The sequence below is a fragment of the Rhinoraja longicauda genome, chromosome 1 (assembly GCF_053455715.1).
Source record: "Rhinoraja longicauda isolate Sanriku21f chromosome 1, sRhiLon1.1, whole genome shotgun sequence".
NCBI classification, from domain to species: Eukaryota; Metazoa; Chordata; class Chondrichthyes; order Rajiformes; family Arhynchobatidae; genus Rhinoraja; species Rhinoraja longicauda.
Genome location: NC_135953.1, coordinates 19,871,402 through 19,893,693, shown reverse-complemented (window position 1 = coordinate 19,893,693; position 22,292 = coordinate 19,871,402). Strand labels below are relative to the sequence as shown.

At 40.4% G+C, this 22,292-nt stretch overlaps 1 protein-coding gene across 3 annotated transcripts in view; it reads left to right on the top strand.

Annotated features, from left to right (window-relative positions):
- The window catches only part of ccdc142 (coiled-coil domain containing 142), an 87,249-nt gene that overhangs the window by 13,020 nt on the left and 51,937 nt on the right, over positions 1–22,292 (top strand). For all 3 annotated transcript variants that reach the window (XM_078414229.1, XM_078414048.1, XM_078414142.1), the window contains 4 exons: positions 3,644–3,810; positions 7,950–8,011; positions 10,163–10,295; positions 13,360–15,063. In XM_078414229.1, the coding sequence (XP_078270355.1) occupies positions 3,699–3,810; positions 7,950–8,011; positions 10,163–10,295; positions 13,360–15,063 (2,011 nt within the window). In that variant the 5' untranslated portion in view covers positions 3,644–3,698. The remainder of the gene's footprint in view (positions 1–3,643; positions 3,811–7,949; positions 8,012–10,162; positions 10,296–13,359; positions 15,064–22,292) is intronic.

Sequence of the window (22,292 nt, the reverse complement as noted above, 5' to 3'; positions counted from 1 at the left end):
AGAGCTCTATCTAGAATAATGGACCACAATGGGCCAAGGACTGGGTGCAGGTCGGTGCTGCAGACCAGAGAGACAGAGTAAATGTGGCCTCACCAACATCTTATGCAACTGCAACATAACTTCCCAACTTCTATCCCAGAACTGAATACAATACTCTAAAGTTTAATTGTGGACGGCTCGATTGAAATTATCTATAGTCTATTCGATCAAGTGTCACGTAATACGACCTCGTGCATATTTGGAAATGGCACCAAATCTGGCTACTCGGAAAAATAATTTCACTGTGTTTTGCACATGTGACAATAAAGCACCATTGAACCATTCATTGACTTTGTTGTGCTCTACCATCGTCTCTGGTGAACTGGAAAGTAACTAGGAGAGATGATGGAACAGTTAATACAATGGTTAAAATGTACGTCTTGTATGATTGTTAGGGTGTTTGTTGAATTATTTGCGGCACTACATCTTGATTTAGGGACATCAATAGGGTGAAATTATCTTTATTAGATTTTCACTGTAATTGGATTTGGATTACTGATGCACAGGATATTAAATGAACAATGTCAGGCGGATACTATCTGTAGAGATGATTGATCCTATTAAATCTATTTCTAAGCACTCTTTAAATAACTGTGTGCCTATTGATAGCATTTATCCATTGCAGAATTTGTCCTATTCTGCATGTTTGCAGTTAGTAATTCCTTCCATTATAATTTATTCCTTTACAATGGAAGGAATAATTAATCTGCAAAGATTAAGGAAGGATACAAGTAGACGTAAGATGACAAAAAGGTTTTAACTTAGCGTCGGTATTTATAATGAATGTAGAACATAGAAAAGTACAGCACAGGAACCGGCCCTTCGGCTCACAATGATGCCGATAAACTAATATCCTCTGACTGCATGTGATTCCTCCATTTCCTGCATATTCATATGACTTTCTAAAAGCCTCTTAAATGCAACTAGTGTGGCGATGCCCGGGGATTAGGCCACTCCCTGGGTCATCCCCCTCGGCACTGAGTGGACAGGGCTGGGGAGGGGTCTGGAGCTACGGGGTTTGCCTGAAGGAGCTAGAGTTTACTCTCGTGCGAGAGACTGAAGAGAGTGGATGTTCTGATGGTACATTAAAGTTTCTGTTAATCCTTACCTGGCGTCTTGCCTGATTCCTGCTGCGTCCAGACCCACATGCTCAATTGGGTTCAGATCAGGTGATAGATTTGGCCACTCAAGAATTGACCATTTTTTAGCTTTGAAAAACTCCTTTGTTGCTTCCGAAGTATGTTTGGGATCATTGTCTTGCTGTAGACCGCCGGCCAATGAGTTTTGAAGCATTTGTTTGAACTTGAGCAGATAGGATGTGTCTATACATTTCAGAATTTATTATGCTACTACCATCATCAGTTGTATCATTCCTTCTCTCCTGAGATGCTGCCTGACCTGCTGAGTTACTCCAGCATTTTGTGAATAAATACCATCATCAGTTGTATCATCAATGAAGATAAGTGAGCTAGTACCTTCAGCAGCCAAAAATGCCCAGGCCATAACACCCCCACCACCGTGTTTCACAGATGAGGCTTTGGATCTTGGGCAGTTTCTTCTCTCCTCCACACTTTGCTCTTGCCATCACTCTGATATAAGTTAACCTTTGTCTCATCTGTCCACAATACCCTTTTCCAGAACTGTGGTTGCTGTTTTAAGTACTTCCTGGCAAACTGTAACCTGGCCATCCTATTTTTGCAGCTAACCAGTGGATTGCATCTTTGTAGCCTCTGTATTTCTGTTCATGAAGTCTTCTGTGGACAGTGGTCATTGACAAATCCACATCCGACTCTTGAAGTGTGTTTCTGATCTGCCGGACAGGTGTTTGGGGATTTTTCTTTATTATAGAGAGAATTCCGCTGTGGAGCGGAATCAGCTGTGGAGGTCTTCCTTGGCCTGCCAGTCCCTTTGCGATTAGTAAACTCATCAGTGCTCTCTTTCTTAATGATGTTCCAAACAGTTGAATTTGGTAAGCCTAAGGTTTGGCTGATGTCCCTAACAGTTTTATTCTTGTTTCTCAGTCTCATAATGGTTTCTTTGACTTTCATTGGCACAACTTTGGTTCTCATGTTGATAAACAGCAATAAAAGTTTGCAAACTGATGGAAAGACTAGGTGCTGAGAGCTCTCTTATACATGCAATATGGAGGCATTTAAACACACCTGGGCAATTACAAATATCTGTGAAGCCATGTGTCCCAAACATTATGGTGCCCTGAAATGGGGGGGGGACTATGTAAAAGCACAGCTGTAATTTCTACATGGTGAAACCAAAATGTATAAAAATAGTCTTTAATAAAATCTGACAATGTGCACTTTAACTACATGTGGGGTTTTTTCTATTACAAATCTTAAATTGTGGAGTATAGAGGCAAATAAATAAAGAATGAGTCTGTGTCCCAAACATTATGGAGTTCTGTGACCTAAAGCAAGCAACACTAAATTCTAGGCTCATAAATGTCCATTTGGAATGGTTATTATGGTAAATTAAGTTACCATTTGAAAACTTAACTGTTAGCAAATTAAGGAGAGGATTTTTTTCAGATACTGGATCTCTTTATAATTAATTCAGGTACGGCATGGTGTTGCCGTGTAAATAGAGGAGGGAAAATACAGGTTAAATCGTTGGTCCATGCCAATTTAGCTGGCCAGAAAAATGCTTTGAAATTTGAATTAATGGAACAAATTATTCTGAATTATATTTGTTGATAAGGGCTAAATATTTTTTGATACCCATAGCAATTAATTTCAGTGTAAAATTTACATTCGGGTCGGGTAATATTCTGAGGTTAGATAACACCTTTAGCACATTTAGTTCAGCTATACACACTAGTACCTAGATATTTTTTCTGATAACCTTGTATCTCAGTTCTTGATAAGACTTCTGTGTTCCGACAAGAGCCTTTTAAGATTTCTTCTTCAAAGACTCAAGGTGATATCCTGCCCTACAATCTACATCATAGAAACTGAAACATGAGGCATGAATGAAAAGATTAATACAGCAGTGACAATATGGAGGTCAGGGTCCACTTTGATTAGTACAGGTGTCGAAGGTTATGGGGAGAAGGACGGAGAATGCGGTTAGGAGGGAGAGAAAGATCAGCTATGGTTGAATGGAGGAGTAGACGGTCGGCCAAATAGCCTAATTCTGCTTCTATCTCTTATGATCTTATAATAAAGTTCCATACCATACCAACTTCTCCACCGGATCAACGTACTGCCTTTTATGTCCATTTTATCAGGGAAACAAAGCTCCACTGAGGCATGTCCTCCTCATCAACCGCACCCACCCCCCACTACTTCTCCGCTGGTTCTGCCCTATTCCGCTGAGATGCTGCTGCTCCAGCAGACCACTGCATAGAAAATGGCTGATGCAACCACCGTGTTTGAAGTTTGTTTGAAGGATTTAATATATAACTTAGTATTTACATAATGAGCCAATGAGAATTTTGATCATGGCCAATATCGTGCAGCAGCAAACAATAGGTTGTTGTAATTTTAGGTTAGGCTTTACTTTATATTTTAAATTACCAAATTATTTTACCTATAATGTTGAAATGTGTTCTATTTTTATGTTGGGGTCATTGATTGTGCTTGCATTTCAGGAACAGATGAAGCATGTTTAAAGTTGAGTTATAGCATCATCATTTCCATTGGACAATGTCACAAACATCTGGTGGTTTTCTGCTTCCAATGGGCCCATTTTTGGGACAGAAAAAAGTTTCTCCAGCTGAAACAGAATGCAAGGAAACCGAGGACGTTTTGGAATCAAGTAAGTAGCCACAATGCAATTTTTTTTATTGGCTACAAAGCTGCATTTGACAAAAAATAGATGACAGTGGATCTACGTTCCAAAAAGAAATGTGTGAGTGCACTTCATTTTATTTATTTTAGATCATTCCTGGCACACTGGAGAGTATTTTTATGTGCACTTGGACCCCAAAATCCCTCTGCACATCATGGTCTTAAGGGTCTTTCTATTAACTATATACTTTTCCTTTATATTCAACCTCACATTTGATTGGATTAAACTCCATCTACCAATTCTCCGCCCATTACTCATAGAGTCATAGAGTGAAACAGTGTGGAAACAGGCCCTTTGGCCCAACTTGCCCACACCGGCCAACATGTCCCAACTACACTAGTCTTTTAGAACCCAACCGCAAAACTGTTACAGAATTATATCCTGCAGTATACTTTGACCGCCTTCCTCACTATTCATAGCTCCACCAATTTGCCCGATGCGGGATCCTGTACATCGGTGAGACCAAGAGTAGATGCAGCGACCAATTCACTGAAGACTTGTGCTTGGTCCTCCGAGGCATACGGGATATCCCGGTTGCCAAACATTTCAACTCCCCTTCCCTTTCCCATACTGACCTTTCTGTTGTCTTAGGGCCTCCTTCATTGTCAAAGTGAGGCCACATGCCCAGTCGGAGGAACAGCACCCTCTATTTCGCTTGATGAACTTGCAACCCAGCAGTATGAATGTTGAATTCTCAAATTTCACACTCCCCAAGTCAGTTAACGAGTTCCACAGTTCGCAACGATGTATCCCTCTTGGTATCAGACCGTCCCGAGCCAACAATCAGCCTATCGGAACCACCCTGCCTGATGTCATCTGTTGCCAGACCTGATTTGTCCTGGTCTTTTCTTACTTCCAGTTCCTTTCCCCTACAATCAATCTGAAGAAGGGTCCCAACCTGAAACGTCACCTTTCCATTTTCTCCATAGATGCTGCCTGACCCCTTGAGTTACTCCAGCATTTGGTGTCTGGAGAGTCATAGAGTGATACAGTGTGGAAACAGGCCCTTTGGCCCAACTTGCCCACACCGGCTAACATATCCCAGCTGCACGTCCCACCTGCCAGCATTTGGTCCATATCCCTCCAAGCCTGTCCTATCCATGTACCTGTATAACTGCTTCTTAAATGTTGGGATAGTCCCTGCCCCCTCAGATTCCTATTAAATCTTTTCCCCTTCATCTTAAACCTATGTCCGCTGGTCCTCGATTCACCTACTCTGGATAAGAGAGACTGTGCATTTACCTGATCTATTCCTCTCATAATCTTTAACACCTCTCTAAGATCACCACTCATCCTCCTGCGCTCCAAGGAATGGAGTCCTCGTCTACTATTGAGGGCGTGCAACATAGGTTTACTAGGTTAATTCCCGATATGGCGGGACTGTCATATGTTGAAAGACTGGAGCGGCTAGGCTTGTATACACTGGAATTTAGAAGGATGAGAGGGGATCTTATCGAAACATATAAGATTATTAAGGGATTGGACACGTTAAAGGCAGGAAACATGTTCCCAATGTTGGGGGAGTCCAGAACCAGGGGCCACAGTTTAAGAATAAGGGGTAGGCCATTTAGAACAGAGATGAGGAAAACCTTTTTCAGTCAGAGAGTTGTAAATCTGTGGAATTCACTGCCTCAGAAGGCAGTGGAGGCCAATTCTCTGAATGTATTCAAGAGAGAGCTTGATAGAGCTCTTAATGATAGCGGAGTCAGGAAGTATAGGGAGAAGGCAGGAACAGGGTACTGATTGAGAATGATCAGCCATGATCACATTGAATGGCGGTGCTGGCTCGAAGGGCCGAATGGCCTACTCCTGCACCTATTGTTTATTGTCTATATGATCAGGCCCTGGATATATATGATCAGGCCCTGGAGATTTATCTACCTTCATACACAAGGTGTACCTCTTCGACCGTAACACTGACTGCTCTCAAGACACTTCCATTGAATGCCCCAAGTTCCACCGGCCCCTTGTCTTTCTCCTCGTTAAACACAGAGGAGAAATGCTCATTGAGGACCTTGCCCATCTCCTGTGGCTCCACACAGAGTTGACCACTTTGATTCCTGAGGAGTTCCACTCTCTCTCTAGTTACCCTTTTCCCCCTTATGCATTTATAAAATCTCTTGGGGTCAAAAGATTTTGGTATAAACCAGCATCTGCAGTTCACTTTATTACATCATTAGAATGTTTTTAATCCATTGAAATCAGTGTTGCGTATTGAAATCAGTGAGTTAATGGCAAGAAGATCAAGGAGGCCAAAACTAATGCAATTCTCCTGGTATGGTCCCACTTACCACATATAATTGCAATAGTTAGCATTGATCACTCTTCTAGGTTTCTGGTTGCACAAGTATAAATTTTACACATTAATCATTTCTGCCAGTTTAAATTCCACGAGGGCATTGAATAAAATGATGTATTTAACATAGTAGCATAGTATCTGTCAAAAGAATTATTGGTTATAAACAGACAATCTCATTTGATTGAGTTTGGCAGAGTTTACTTCATATGGCTGATTATGGATCTTTTGACCTGTCTTTCGTTATTGCTTATGCAACTGTCACATTCATCAATGCATGCCTTGTTGCTAACCAAAGCCTGCGCACTATCTGGTTCCCAAAGCTAGGATGTGTTGTTAAAACTGTAGCTCTTTCAATTTGCCAGGCCAGATGGTAATTATGCACAATAGCTAGTTCAAAATGTACAATGGTCTGCTTTTACACTTGAATTCAAGTTAACCTTGGAGCTGGGAGTTACTGTGATTTATATTCTCCTTATGAGTATACTCTGTCCACCAAAATTCTACACAAATAACAGCTGTATATCTTCTGCTGAGAACAGAGAGTGCCTGAGAGCTTGGATTTTTTATTTTTAGCCTAGTTTATTTGTTTAGTTCACAGATACAGCATGGAAAAAGGCCCTTTGGGCCACAGGGTCCATGGCGACTATTGATCACTCATTCATACTAGATCTATGTTATCCCAATTTAACATCCACTGCCTACACCCTAGGAACAATTTGCAGAGGCCAATTAACCTACAGACCTTCATGGCTTTGGGATGTGGGAGGAAGCCGGAGCTCCTGGAAAAAACCCAAGCAGTCACAGGAAGAACATGCAAACTCCATACAAACAGCAGCCAAGATTAGGATTGTCCCAAGTCTCTGGCGCTGTGACATAGCAGCTCTACCAGCTGCGCCACTGTGCTGCTTTTATTTTCTTTCGGCAGTTAATTGCCTTATAGTTACCAAACCACATACAATAAAAGCTTCGCTATTGGGCATCTGTGGGGAATATCAGGTGCTTGTTAGTCACATAATTAATAATATAAAGAGTCAGAAAGAAATTGGAAGGGGAAAGAGTGTTCTGGAGTACTCACCAGTAGTTGGCAATTGGCATTACCTAGCAAGTGATGTGCAATGGCAGGAGATGCCTGGGCACCCTCAGTACCACCTTGACGTCAGTGTGTGTGTTCAATCACTGTTACCCTGATGTCAGCCTGTGCATCAGCTCTGGTGCTGGTTAGGGCAATGCTGGATAACTGAGCTTTTGTATGGAAATATATTTTGAATAATATTTATAATGCAATTGTGCTAATTATCTAAATATTTTAGGTTAAAATGTATATATAGATTTTGATTAATTTACAAACTAAATGTTAACGTGGCTACCATTTTAGTAAGGTTAAATGAAGCCCAGATGTCTTTAATCTTTTGATAAATTTGATAATAGTCTGTTGATAAATTGTTAAATGTGAACTTATCTACTTTCTTGGCATGAAAAATTCCATTACACCTTTCAAAGAAGTCAGGGGGACTTCTCCATGTGCCCTGGTCAATATCTGTTTATGAACTAAGTTAAAACAGATAAAATTACCATTTATCCTATTGCTCTTTCGTGTCTTTGCTGTGTTCTGTTTGATAACCATGTTCATTTTAATTACAATAACAATTCCACTTAAAAGAAGTCTGGTTAAGTGCTTTGCAATGACCAATAGTTGTGAAAGGCATTGCAAGAGTGCAAGATTTTTTTTCATTCTTGTTCAACAGCGATGGGATTAAATTATGTATTATGTTACTTCAGTAAATACCATACATTTCTTTTTCCTTAGGTGACGAGTCGCCATTACCAATGATACTTGAAATGTCAGCATCTTCCTCAGTTGAAAATAAAGTAAGCTTGATGAAAAATAATCTTATTAAACTACGTATTTAAAAGGGATTTCAAACCTGATGACGCCTGTGATGTGACATTTGATTAAATACCTTTTGATAGTTGTGTTTCGCATCCACCGCATTTCTGACATTGATATCTTAGAAAGCTAACATGGACCCCATGAATCAATTGGCCTCTCTGCTGAGCTATTCTAACATATTTCAATCTTCTTACATATGATCTTGTCACATTTATTGGAAATTTGGATTTGGATCATTCCTCTAATCATTAACATAGAATATAGAAAACTGCAACACGGAAATACACCCTTTGGCCTAACTCCGAGAGGTCCACTGGGTGGCGCCGTCAGCGATGGCAGCCTCGCCAACAGTCTGTCTGCCTTTTTGTCTTTTTTGTTATTTTTAGTGTGTTTTAAGAGTTTGTGTTAATGTTCTCTGGTTTGTTTTATGTGGGGGGGAGGGGGTCGGGGGAAACTTTTTTCTCAATCTCTTACCTTGCCAAAGATGCAATTGTGTTCCGGATCGTATCTCCGGTCGCTCTGCGACCCAACATGATGGAGCTGGCGGCCTTGCTGAAGACTGACTTTCTGCGATCCCTTGCCTGGGATCTACGCTCCAACCATGGCCTGCGGATTTCACCATCGAGGAGCTCGCAGTCTCGGGTAGAGACTGATGTCGGGAAGCTCCAAAGTCACAAAAGGTTTGACCAGCGCGGGGTCTAATCGCCCGGCGCGTAGGGAGCTAACATCCCTCCCGATGTGGGAGTTTGTTTGCCCCGACGCGGAAGGCTCGACCGCCGTTTGCGGGAGCGAAGATCACCCCGACAACGGAAGGTTTGAATGCCCCGACCGCACAAGAACAAAGAAGGGAAGAATTTTGAACTTTTTTTGCCTTCCATCACAGTGAGGAATGTGGGGAGTCGTTGTGATGGATGTTCATGTTAAAATTTTATTTGGGTGTCTTGTTGCTCTTTATTGGTATAACTGTATGGCAAATCAAATTCCTCCAATATTGCAAAACATACGTGGCTAATAAAGTACTATTATGATTATGATTAACTCGTCCATGCCGACCAACTTTTATAACTCAGTCCCATTTGGATGTGTTTGGTCCATATCCCTCTCAGCATTTTCAATCCATGTAAATCTCCTTTAAACATCTCCATTGTACTCATCTTTACAGCTTCATCTGGCAGCTTGTTCCATGTATGCACCAGCCTCAGCGTGAAGAACTTGCCCCTCAGATCTGTTTTAAAATGTTTCCCCTCTCACCTTAAATTTAATCTGGCCTCCATGCCCTGGGCAAAAAACTGCGACCATTCATCTATGCCTCTCATGATTTTATATTATCTCTATAAGGTCACTCAAGCCTTCCCATCCTGGCAACATCCTGGTGAAACATTTCTGCACACTTTCCAGCTTAATGATATCCTTCCTATGGCAGGGTGACTAGAACTCTATACAATACTCCAAATGCTGTTTCACCAACTTCTTGTACAGTGATAGCATGATGGTGCAACTCCTGTACTCAATGAAGGCATGTGTGCCAAACACCTTATTCACCACCTTGTTTGCCCGTGGAATTATCAGGGAAAGTTCATGCTAACGCAATTTAATCCTCTTGCCTGCACATGAGACATTTTCTTCTGTTCCTATCTAAATGCCTCTTAAACATTGTTATCATATCTGTTTCTAACATTTTCCCTGACAAGGCATTGCAGGTAACTATTATTCTCTGTGTAAAAAATCTGCTTTAAACTTTCCCCCTCATACCTTAAACGTATTCGCTCTGTATTTGCCATTTGCATCCTGGGAAAACAACTTTGATTAGACTCAGAAACCAATTTTAACAATTAATGCCTTCACTTGAAATTAACTATCTCAAAAAAACTTAAGGAATTAAACCAAGAACTTCATAATGCTTTGTTGCCTTTACCACATGTAATTGTCTTTACCACTGGAATTTTTAAAAGTATATCTGTTACCAAGTTCTCTGTCATCAAAATGGTGGAAAGACTCCAAGTAGATAAATGGGTTTTGCAGGATAAAATATTTTCATTGTACTCCTGTTTCCCTTTCTTGGTTCTGTAATTTGTTTTCTATAACTAGAATACTTTATTTAAATTAACTATTTAAACTATTTCCTCCAGAATACTATGGTCACAGAGGACAATAAGCGAAATCATGGATCTTTTAAATTCCTAACATCTACACCACCAAAGGATTCTTCGCAACCAGAGGAATCTATGCAAAAGGACACGCTCAATCATTTAAATGGATCAGGTAAATTTATGCCACCTAATCTACTGTACCATATTTTTTTCTTTCCATCAGCCCTTGATAATATTGGTACATTTTCAAGCCTCTGGTATGGAGCTTAATCAAATTATTTTTAAAATATTTATATAATTCCCTTTTGGATATGATTATTGTTCACTGGTCCTTCAAGCTGTTTATTCTATATTTTTAACAAATCACACAAAGTGTTGGAGTAACAGCGGGTCAGGCAGCATCTCTGGAGAACATGGATAGGCGATGTTTTGTATCGGGATCCTTCTTCAGACCTATTCTATATTACTCACTATGTCTTTTATCCTTACAACAATATTATGAAAACTCTTTTCTGGCAAGATCATCTTTGTAATATGAATAAATAGGATAATTTAGCACAGATGTGTGAGAATTGTTTAGTGCTGAAACTGCAATCAATCGATTCAGTCTATTCTTCATGAAGGATAACACCACTAATTTAACAGTAAAACTGAAGATATATTTACTACTTAATGGTGTAAGAAATAGATGTAGCAGGAGGCCATTGAAGTAGAGCTTTGTCAGGTTGTGGGGAACAAAAATGCTTGTGGGACTAATTTATGAGTTTATAGAAATTTATGATATATTAATGACCCTATTTCTAGAATTCTATGAATGCGTAATTTTTTGCAACAACCATCTGTGCAATATCTTATCACATACTTACTTAGGCTCCATTGACAACAGCTGCCAAACCCATAACCTCCATCACATATAGAGAGAGACAAGGGCAGTGGGTTTTTGTGAATACTACCACTTGCAAATATCAATCCATCCTACTTGCAAATAAACCATCATTGTCATAGATACATAGACAATAGGTGCAGGAGTAGGCCATTCGGCCCTTCGGCCCTTCGAGCTAGCACTGCCATTCAATGTGATCATGGCTGATCATGGCTTTCTTGTTGCCTTGGAGAGATGAAAAATATAGCTGAAATTTGAATTCGATAAATCAATGTAACATAAAAATTCCCAATTATTTGAACATTTACCAAAATTTTTTTTTTTTTAATACTTCTGCTCCCTTGTTTTTATTTTGACATATGTTGTATTCTATATTTATTATTTTGTAGTTATGAACTTCATTTTTGCCTTTTCAATTATTTCCCAAATCGTTAAATGTCCTTACACTTGTTTTTCCTAGTGTTCCTTGATCTATATTTACATGATAAGTGAGATATTCAGCAATTAAAATATTTTATTATTCAGTTAGATCATGGCTGATCCATATTTTAAATAGATGCCCAACATTGCTCCATGTTCTTGCTAACGATTTGTAAGCAAAAAATAACAATTGATATAAACTACTCAAGTGAACCACCCTTTAGGAGGAGAGTATTTCAGGTTCCGATAAGCACTTTCTGATTTTGGCAGTAAATTACCAGGCTCTAATTTTAAAATAATGTTCAATTGTTCTCCTCAGATGAAACTACTCGATTCGTTCTATCTTAATTTCCAAAATGTTTTATCATTTATAACTTGAGTATTTTATCATTTATACTCTAAGTATATGAATGCAAATAAATATAAATTATAATGTAACTCTTTAAATCTTGGTAACATTCTGGTGAGCCCGCACAGTGTTTACTCTAAACTCGGTTAATGTTCTTGAAAATCAGTGCCCAAAATCTATGGAGTGCTCCTGGTGGTGCTTGGTAAGGATTCTTAAATAATAAAGGCTTTACTTCCTCACATTTGCATTCTAACCTTGGGATAGACAATAGACAATAGGTGCAGGAGTAGGCTATTCGGCCCTTCGAGCCAGCACCACCATTCAATGTGATCATGGCTGATCATTCTCAATCAGTACCCCGTTCCTGCCTTCTCCCCATACCCCCTGACTCCGCTATCCTTAAGAGCTCTATCTTGCTCTCTCTTGAAAGCATCCAGAGAATTGGCCTTCACCGCCTTCTGAGGCAGAGAATTCCACAGATTTACAACTCTCTGACTGAAAAAGTTTTTCCTCGTCTCCTAATCTTATATGTTTCAATAAGATCCCCTCTCATCCTTCTAAATTCCAGGGATAAAGACCAACGTTTTATTCCTGGATTTACTTAACTTCCCATTTATAGTCATCCTCTTTTCCCACTTAAAATAACGCAGAGAATTTTCAAAAAGTCTTCCATTTCTTTAATATCTATTATATTCCTGCCAGCATTAGTCTTTAATGGACCCAACTTCCCCATAGCCACTTATCGTAAATTAAACATTTGCTGCTTGATTTTACATTGTTTGCCTTTTGTTTCCTATTGCCTTGCACCTAATTGCATTCCTTGTATTCTTTACTTTATGACTCTGGTATTCTCTTGAATCTGTACTCTTCCTTGTATTAGCTTTTCATTGTGCAGGAAAGGGATAGTTTTTCATTTGGGAAGACAAAAACATTACCTATCAAATGGGACTAACTCAGATAAGCCCCTTGGTTGGCATGAATGAGTTGCACCAAAGGGTCTATTTCCATGCTGTGGCGGCACGGTGGCGCAGCGGTAGAGTTGCTGCCTTACAGCGAATGCAGCGCCGGAGACTCGGGTTCGATCCTGACTACGGATACTATCTGTACGGAGTTTGTACGTTCTCCCCGTGACCTGCATGGGTTTTCTCCAAGATCTTCGGTTTCCTCCCACACTCCAAAGACGTACAGGTTTGTAGGTTAATTGGCTGGGCAAAATGTAAAAATTGTCCCTAGTGTGTGTAGGATAGTGTTAATGTGTGGGGATCGCTGGGCGGCGCGGACTCGGTGGGCCGAAGGGCCTGTTTCCGCGCTGTATCTCTAAAATCTAAAAACAAAACACAAAAAAAACTCTGACTTTGACTTGGATGCTTCATAAATGTAACAAAGTTCACTTTTGTATGATTTGTTAATGCAAGTCAAAGGAGCAGCTGCTTGATGAATTCACTCATTGTTAATGTAACCAATCTTCCTCTATGTTTGAAGAGATTCATTTTAACTAAAAAGGCAAGTTGTATCATAATTTTCTTCAAAGATTACTATTACCTATTTTTTATTAGCTAAATCATTCTCTACTTTCATGTTTAGGATCACAAAACAGTTTTGCCAAATCTCTTCTGCAAGCTGAAACTGTGCTCTGGAATCGTCTTCAACCTGGATGGAGATGGTTCATGGCTAAGCAGCAAGCAGATGAGACATATTCCGATGCAGAGAGTGATGATCAATTGCTAGCTTCAGACCACGAAAGCAGATGTTCTTCAAGAAGAATGCTTGAAGCGGAGCAGATTGTCTTTGAATTGGATAAGTGTTGCCAACTGCAACAAAGTTTAAAAGGTACTTTATTTCATGGTCATGTAAAATCATTACCCATGGATACTTTGAGCACTGCTGACTTTCAATATCATCAAGCCATATCAAGCTTAGGAAACAATTATGCGAAACTTAGGAAACTATTGGAATATAGATCTTGTATTCTTCTTAATCAAGCATATATTAAGAGACTAAGGGGAGCATCTAACTTTGTAAGGAAACTGGAGCAATTGCTGATGCAAGAACAAGAAAAGTCCAAAAAAGTAAATGAAGCCAGAGATCAGTCAAGTGTCACATCTGTGAAGGAACTTGGACAACTATGTGAAGAACTGAGATGTCATACAAGCCACTGGAAATGCTTAGAAGAAAAAATTAAGAATGATCCTTGGTTACGTTTTAAGCTGATGCATTTGAAGAAGATTTTTATGTGCATGAAGCGAACTTTGACTTGGTTGAGCATAAATGCTGTTTTACTCATGGAGCAATATATCTCCAAAGTACTTTGTACATTAGCATTCACTGACCCTCATAACATACCCTCAGAATCACTTTGGGAATTTTTTCGAGGTTTGGAAATATACAACGTTATTACAAAGGAATCTAAAATACCTCAGTCATATCTTGAACTGAATAATTCTGTTGAAGAAATTAATATAAATGAGTCTGATTTGCTGTGTCAAAGAGTGAAAGGAACATTGTGTCAACAGGGAGAAAATTGGAAAATTGAACCATTCCTAATAGAGAGAGTATTGAAGATTTTAGCTGATGAAAGAGGGAGTATTGCAGCCTCTTGTTTTTATGATACCATCATGATGAATAAAACATTTCTTTCAACGGTGAACCATAATAATCTCAGTGCATTAGACTGGGAAAATATAAAGCTCTCATTTCTTAGTTTTGCAGATAATCACAATATTTTTTGTGGTGATGAAATGAAAGATACCTTGTGTCAACCAAAATTATGGAACAGCCAACAAGAATTGAAACCTTGTAGTTGTAAGAGGTCCATTCAAAAGTTCTGCATGGAAGATGAAGTGCTTCTGAACAAAATTGTTGACGGTCTTGTTGCATCAAACATATTGTGGCAATATGTTCTGAATCGACCCAAGATGAATAAGCCACAGGAAATCAAAGCAGAAGACCTGCACCTGCAGCACAACATCTTTTCAGCAGAAGATAGCCCTTACCAAAGTTTAGAAATGAAACAGAATGATGAAATAACTGGAAATCCCTTGGTTTTCCCTCTCATGAGAAAATCTGTACATTGGCAGGACTATACACACTGTGAAGGAAGGGTTCTGCTGTTTTCCAAATACAAATCATTGATGTGGAAAAACTTTGCAACTCAATTGCGTGATCAATTCTATTTCCAGCCACTGTTTGCTTCTTGTGGCTCTAAACATTATATTGGAAAGCTGGACCAGTGCAAGGCAGAAATCCCTGCGTTACTTATTCAAATACTGCTTGAAGCATGTTATAAAGGTAAGCATGAGCAAAACGTTGTTGCTTTCAGTATTTGTGTTTCTGGCTGATGCATTGTTGTACACAATGCCATTCTGTGCTCTCTTACGTTACATGATGTTTACAAGAAGTTTATAGTCATCAACCTTAAAAATAAAGGTATTGTAAAGTATTTTCAAAATGGCAAAGATCTTTATAATCTTGAACTGCAACTTCCTTTGTTTGAATGAAAATTGATAACAAAGTTGTACAGCCATCTTAATGAACCAATAACCTACTATTTCTACAGAATTATACAGCACAGGTTGAGACAATTCACCATAATGTATTTGTTCCAGATCATTTAAGGAAACTTCAAAGTAATTGCTCTTTCTCTATGGTTTTGCAACTTTTCTTTTTCCATGAATATTTATGTTTTTTTTTTTACGTGGGTTGAATCTGCTTCCATCAAATTAATGGAAATTAGCTGCTTATGTTGTAAAAATCTTACTTGTATCTTCTCTACCTCTATATTTTTTTGCTGCCCAAGGAGGTACCTTCTCATTAAACCAATCCTAAATAGTATTAGCTGAAGACTTTGTATAATATCAGTCACCCGCTTTTATATCTTTGCAGTCCACTATTAGGATAAAGAACACTAGATAAAGTACACTGACAGCCAAGGTTTGCCCTTCACTTTTTCAGTCAGAGAGTTGTGAATCTGTGGAATTCTCTACCTCAGAAGGCAGTGGAGGCCAATTCTCTGAATGCATTCAAGAGAGAGCTAGATAGAGCTCTTAAGGATAGCGGAGTCAGGGGATATGGGGAGAAGGCAGGAACGGGGTACTGATTGAGAATGATCAGCCATGATCACATTGAATGGCAGTGCTGGCTCGAAGGGCTGAATGGCCTCCTCCTGCACCTATTGTCTATTGTCTACCACATATTCACCCTTCAGCAGGCAATATTAAAACAGATTAAATGCACATGTATCTTTTTGGCCGTGATATATTACAGATTAGCTGCTGCATTTCCTTACGTTATGTTTGTGGCTACATCATAGGGTGACCTGAGCTCAAGAGAGGGTGCTTCATAAATGCAAGTCTTTCCTTTACATTTTGTAATGAGTAGTCTCTGTTGAGCGACATTTTCCCCCAAGCATGTCTCAATCTACATGGTGGTGCACTATATTTATTTGATCTGAATTCCAAATTTTGTTCAGATATTTAGTTACCTGTAGACTTGAAACAGGGTACATTGCTAAACACATCAAACTCTCTAATTAAGGTGCAGAACAATGATGACTTCCTGCAGGGCTCCTCCACTTGTCACATTGAAATCTATTGCTATTGGATGAATGCTAGTAAGATGTAATATCCTGCAGCTCCGCTCTTGCTCCCCCATTTTGTAATCCGAATATTCATTTCCCTTTTTAGGACTCTTCTATCATGTTTGTGGATTAGTGCTGCGGCTATAATTGAGGTCTTTTCTAGGGAAGACTAAGTTTCAGTTTGAGGGGCAGGGACAGTGAAGAGTATAGAGAGGTTCTTTTGTTGTTCTTTTTAGTTTTTCTGTTGCAATGTTTCTCCAGTTTTGAATTGAACAACTTTTGGTAAAATATGGTTCTATGACCTTATTTCAATATAACAGTATAACAACAGTATAACAGAACTTTATTGTCATTCGGTATAAATACCGAACGAAATTTCAGCAGTCACAAGACACAGCAAAAAAGAAAAGAACACAGGACACACGACCCCAACACAAACATCCATCACAGTGACTCCAAACACCCCCTCACTGTGATGGAAGGCAACAAAACTTCCACTTTTGTGGTCTGATATCCTGAGGTGCGCAACTTCTATCAGAGGTTGTTAGATATCACGTGGTTCAGTTGTAAATTCAATTCCTTTGATTAAAGTAGCCCACATTAGCTGAGCAAAACCTGAATAATATCCATACTTGGGTTCACAGAATGGCATCCACACAAGTGTGAAGGGGATAAGAAACTCGTTAATGGAGCAGTATTAACTCAGTTGGAGCACTCTCATAGAGTCAGACAGATTAAATATGCACTCTCAGAAGGGATTTCATAAAGTAGCACACAGACTCTCAGTTAGGAAGGCGACAACCTATGAGATTAAAGGAAAAGTGTTTGTAATTCATTCATTCACCAGAAGCAGAGGGTGGAAGGAATGTTTGTCAGACAAGAAGGGATATGCAGTGATGTGCCATTATCATATCTGCCTCCACCGCCACCTCTGGCAGCACATACCAGGCGTCCACTGCTATCTGTGTAATAGGATTTGCCCTGCACATCTCCTTAAATGTTTTCCCTCTCACCTCAAAGTTATGCCCTCTAGTCCTTGACATTTCATAATAATCATAATCATAATCATACTTTATTAGTCAAGCATGTTTTGCAACATACGAGGTATTTGATTTGCCATACAGTCATACCAATAACAAGCACCAAAACCCACAACATACATTTTAGCAGAAACATCCACCACAGTGACTCCTCCACATTCCTCAATGTGATGGAAGGCGAAAAAAAAGTTCAATCTCTTCCCTTCTTTGACCTTCCACGGTCGGGGGCGTCGAGCCTTCCGTTGACAGGACGATCTTGGTTCCCGTAGCCGGCAGTCAGGCCCTCTGCATCAGGGCGATCAAGCTCCCGCATCAGGGGGGTTCTCAGCTCCCCCGCACCGGGTGATCAGACCCCAGGTCGGGGCTGGTTGATCCTCCTCCGACTTTGGAGTTTCCCGACATCAATCTCTACCCGAGACTGCGGGTTCCTCGATGGTGAAATCCGCAGGCCGCGGTTGGAGCATCGATCCCTGGCAAGGGATCGCAGGCTCCGATGGTAAGTCCACAGCCCCACGGTGGGGGCTCAAAGTCAGTCTCGAGCAAGGCTGCCAAAAATCATATCTCCGGCAAGGTAAGAGATTAAAAAAAGGTTTCCTCCCGACCCCTTCCCCCACCCTTCACGTCAAACAAACCAGAGAACATTAACACATACTTTTTAAAACACACTAAAACTAACTAAAAAGACGAAAAGGCAGACAGACAGAGCGTTGTCGAGGGCCCCCAGAACAAAAGTTTCTAACTGTCTGCCCTATCTATGCCTCATAATTTTTTCTCCTTCTATCCAGTCTCCCCCTCAATCAGAGAGTTGTGAATCTGTGGAATTCTCTGCCTCAGAAGGCAGTGGAGGCCAATTCTCTGAATGCATTCAAGAGAGAGCTAGATAGAGCTCTTAAGGATAGCAGAGGCAGGGGGTATGGGGAGAAGGCAGGAACGGGGTACTGATTGAGAATGATCAGCCATGATCACATTGAATGGCGGTGCTGGCTCGAAGGGCCGAATGGCCTCCTCCTGCACCTATTGTCTATTGTCAATCCCTGATGACCAGAGAAAACAATCCAAGTTTGTCCAACCGCCCTTTATAGCCATTATCCTCTAATCCATGCAACATTCCGGCAAACCTCCTGTACTCTCTCCAAAGCCTCCACAGTTTTCCTGTAATGGAGCTACTGGAACTGCACACAATACTCCAACTGTGGCCTAACCAAAGCCCTATAAAGCTGCAACATAACAGGCTGGACTGTTATACTTAACACTCCAACCAATGAAGGCAAGCATACCATATGCCTTCTTTGCCACAACCACGTGTTGCATTAACTGTATACTTTCCCCTTACATTCAAACTCCCAAAGTGCAGCAACTCACACTTGCTCGGATTAAACTCCACCTGCCATTTCTCTGCCTGTTTCTGTAGCTGATATATATCCTGCTGTACACTTTTACATCTCCCCTCCCTGTCCGCAACTTCAATTTTGGTGTTGACTGCAAACACTGATCAACCCATCTAGATTTATGTCCACGTTATTTTACACATATCACAAATAACAGAGGTCCCAGCATAGATCCCTGTGAAACTCCACTGGTCACAGACCTCGAGCCTGAATAACACCCTTCCACCATATCCCTCTGCATTCTGTGAACACCAATTCTGAATCCAAATGACAAAGTCATGATCCCATGCATCTTAATATTCTGGATCAGCCTACCATGAGGGATTTTATCAAATGCATTATTAAAATCCTTGTAGAAACCTTTACTGCTCATTCCTCATTGATCACCTTCATCACCATGACCTCCCATGGACATGCGGAACTGAGAATGATTTGCTCCATTCCTGTGGACTATCCTGCAATATTCTTGTCCTTGATAAAAAAGAGTGTTTCGTATTTTCCTGACATGTATCCGTCCCTTCTCATAAGGTAACCATCTAGTCAGAAAAAACCCATTTCACCTGGAATTTTAGAGACACAAGAGACTGCAGATGCTGGAATCTTGAAAAAAAAAAAAACTGCTGATGGAACTCAGCAGGTCAGACAGCATCTATGGAGGAGAAGGCACCGACCCAAATGGTCATATGCTCATTTGCCTCCGCAGATGCTGCCTGACCCACTTTGATTTTTGCTGATATTTTACCTTCTTGCCGTTGATGAATTTTGCAGCTCTCAAATGAAATTGTTGCAAAACCACAGGTTTTTGATACTTAAATGAACCATCACAGAATCATGCAGCACAGATAAAGTCAGTTTGGCCTACCATGTCCATGTCAATCACAAATGCGGATCTAAAGTAATCCTTTTCTCCAGCATTGACCCATAGTCTTCTACCCTATCTATGACACGTATAATTTTGCGGACCACAATCAGACCCCCCCCCCCCCCCCCCAGCCTGCACTTTCCCAAGCAAAACAAACCCAATCTATGCAGCCTGTCACCACAAGTGAAAGAATCTATCCCAGCAACATCTTGCTGAATCTCCGCCGCTTGCACTTCTTCCTACAGTGTGGCAATCAGAACATTACATGAATCACCTCATATTTATCAGAATTAAATTCTACATGCTCGTACCCTGCCCATCTTACCAACTCACTGATATCATCCTGTAGCTGATGACAACCCTTGAATTATGTAATACTAGGCAGGTGGGTCTAGTGGAGACAGGGCATCTTGGTTAGCGTGGGCAAATTGGGCCAAAGGGCCTGTTTTCATGCTCTAGAGCTCTATGACTAATTAAGAACAACACAAATTTACATGTGTAAGAAGGAACTGCAGATGCTGGTTTAAGCCAAAGGTAGACACAAAAAGCTGGAGTAACTCAGTGGGACAGGCAGCATCTCTGAAGAGAAGGATTGGGTGACGTTTCGGGTCGAGACCCTTCTTCAGACAGACAGATTTACATGCCATCTACATACTTACTAATCATACCTCCTCCATTATCATTCAATTTGTTAACATACTACGTAACTTCTACAGATGCATCGTAGGAAGCAATTTGGCTGGATGCATCAGTTTGGTATGGCAACTACCAAGACTGCAAGAAATTGCAGAGTTGTGGAAGCAACCCAGTCCATCACACAATCGAGCCTCATTACCTTTGACTCCTTTTTGTACTTCACGCTGCCTCAGGAAAGCAGCTAACATAATCGAGGACCACTCACACCCCAGTCATTTTCATCCTCCCTCCCCCACTTCTTTTGGGCAGAAAATGTAAAAACCTCAAAACAGACTTCTTGTACGCTAGGGATGAATTCCCAATCTTTCAATTTACCTCATTGTGGCCCATGTACTTTAAAAAAATTGCACTTTGTGAGTAGCTGTAACACTATATTCTGCACTCTTTCTTTTTCGCTCTTGCATTGTCTGATGTACTCCTGTTAGGCATGATTTACCTGGATAGCATGCTAAAACAAAGTTTTTCACTGTATATCAGTGCAAATGATAAAAAAATATACCATTACTAACAGTGAGAGTCCCATCAATGATACCTGTGGTATACCACTAAACATATGCTTTCAATCACGGAAACGACTCTCCACAATCATCCTCTGCCTCCTATTACCACGTTAATTTTGGGATCCAATTAACCAACTTGCCCTGGATTGAATGGGCTCTAACATTTTGGTCCATTTTCCCGTGTGGGACCTTATCAAAATTTTTACTGAAGTTCATGAAGAGGTCATAAACCATTAATAATTTTGATGGATCTTTTAAAATCTTACTCAAATTGGTCAGGTAGGATCTCCCACTAAAAAAAGTTATGCTGAGTACCTTTGATTAATTCCCTGCCTGTCCAAGTGAAGATTAATCATGTCCCTCAGAGCTTTTTCCAATTACATCCCTACTGCTGGTGGTCAACCCACAGACCTGTAATTACCTAATGATAAGTCTGGTTCATTGGGGAAAGGCAGGTTGCAATACATTAGGCAGGAGGCTGGGAGACTAATTGGGAACAGCTGTTCTTCAGTAAGTCCACATCAGATATGTGGAAATCATTTAAAAACCGGCTGATCAGAGTTCAGGACTGACATGTTCCAGTAAGAAGGAAGGTTAAGGATGGTGGGGTCAGGGAATCCTGTCTAATCAAAGACGTTGTAAAGTTTGGTCAAAGAAAAGGAAGCATATGTAAGATTGAGGGAGCTGAAATCAGAGAGGGCCTCTGAGGAACATGAAGAAATCAAGAAAGAACTCAAACAGGCAATTAGATAGGCCAAAGGAGCCATGAAATGTCATTGGTAAATCAGATTAAAGAAAATCTCAAGGCTTTTTATACATACATTCAAAAGCAAGAGGAAAACTAGGGAGATGGAATGACCAGGAAGGAATTTCTGCATGGAGTCAGAGGATTTCAGCGAGGAACTATATGGGTACTTTACATCTGTATTCACCAAGGAGAACATAGAGGATAGTGAGATCAGTGAGGGGTAGCCTGATATGCTAGGGTAGTTTGAGATCAATAAGGAGATGATCAATTAGGTGTTGGGTCTCTTGAAAAGTATTAAGGTGGAAACATCCCAAGGGTCTGATGGTATCTATCCCAGGCAAGATAGATTGGAGGGGCTTTGGCAAGGATCTTTGCATTCTCTCTCGCCAGGGATGAGATCATGGGGGATGGAGAGCATTCAATACTGTTCCTTTGTTTTAGATGGGAAATAGAGATAATCCAGGAAATTATATGATAGCGAGCCTTGTGTAGGATTTACTCACATTTGGAAGAAATTACGGACAGTCAGCATGGCTTTGTCTGTGGTAGATCATGTTTACTAACTTGATTGCGTTTGTTGAGGTGGTGACAAAGGTGATCGATGAGGGGTAGCATAGCGGGTTATCCGTCTGGATTTTAGTAAGGCGTTGGATAAAATCCCTCATTATAGGCTGATCCAGAACATTAAGAAGCTTGGGATTAATGTT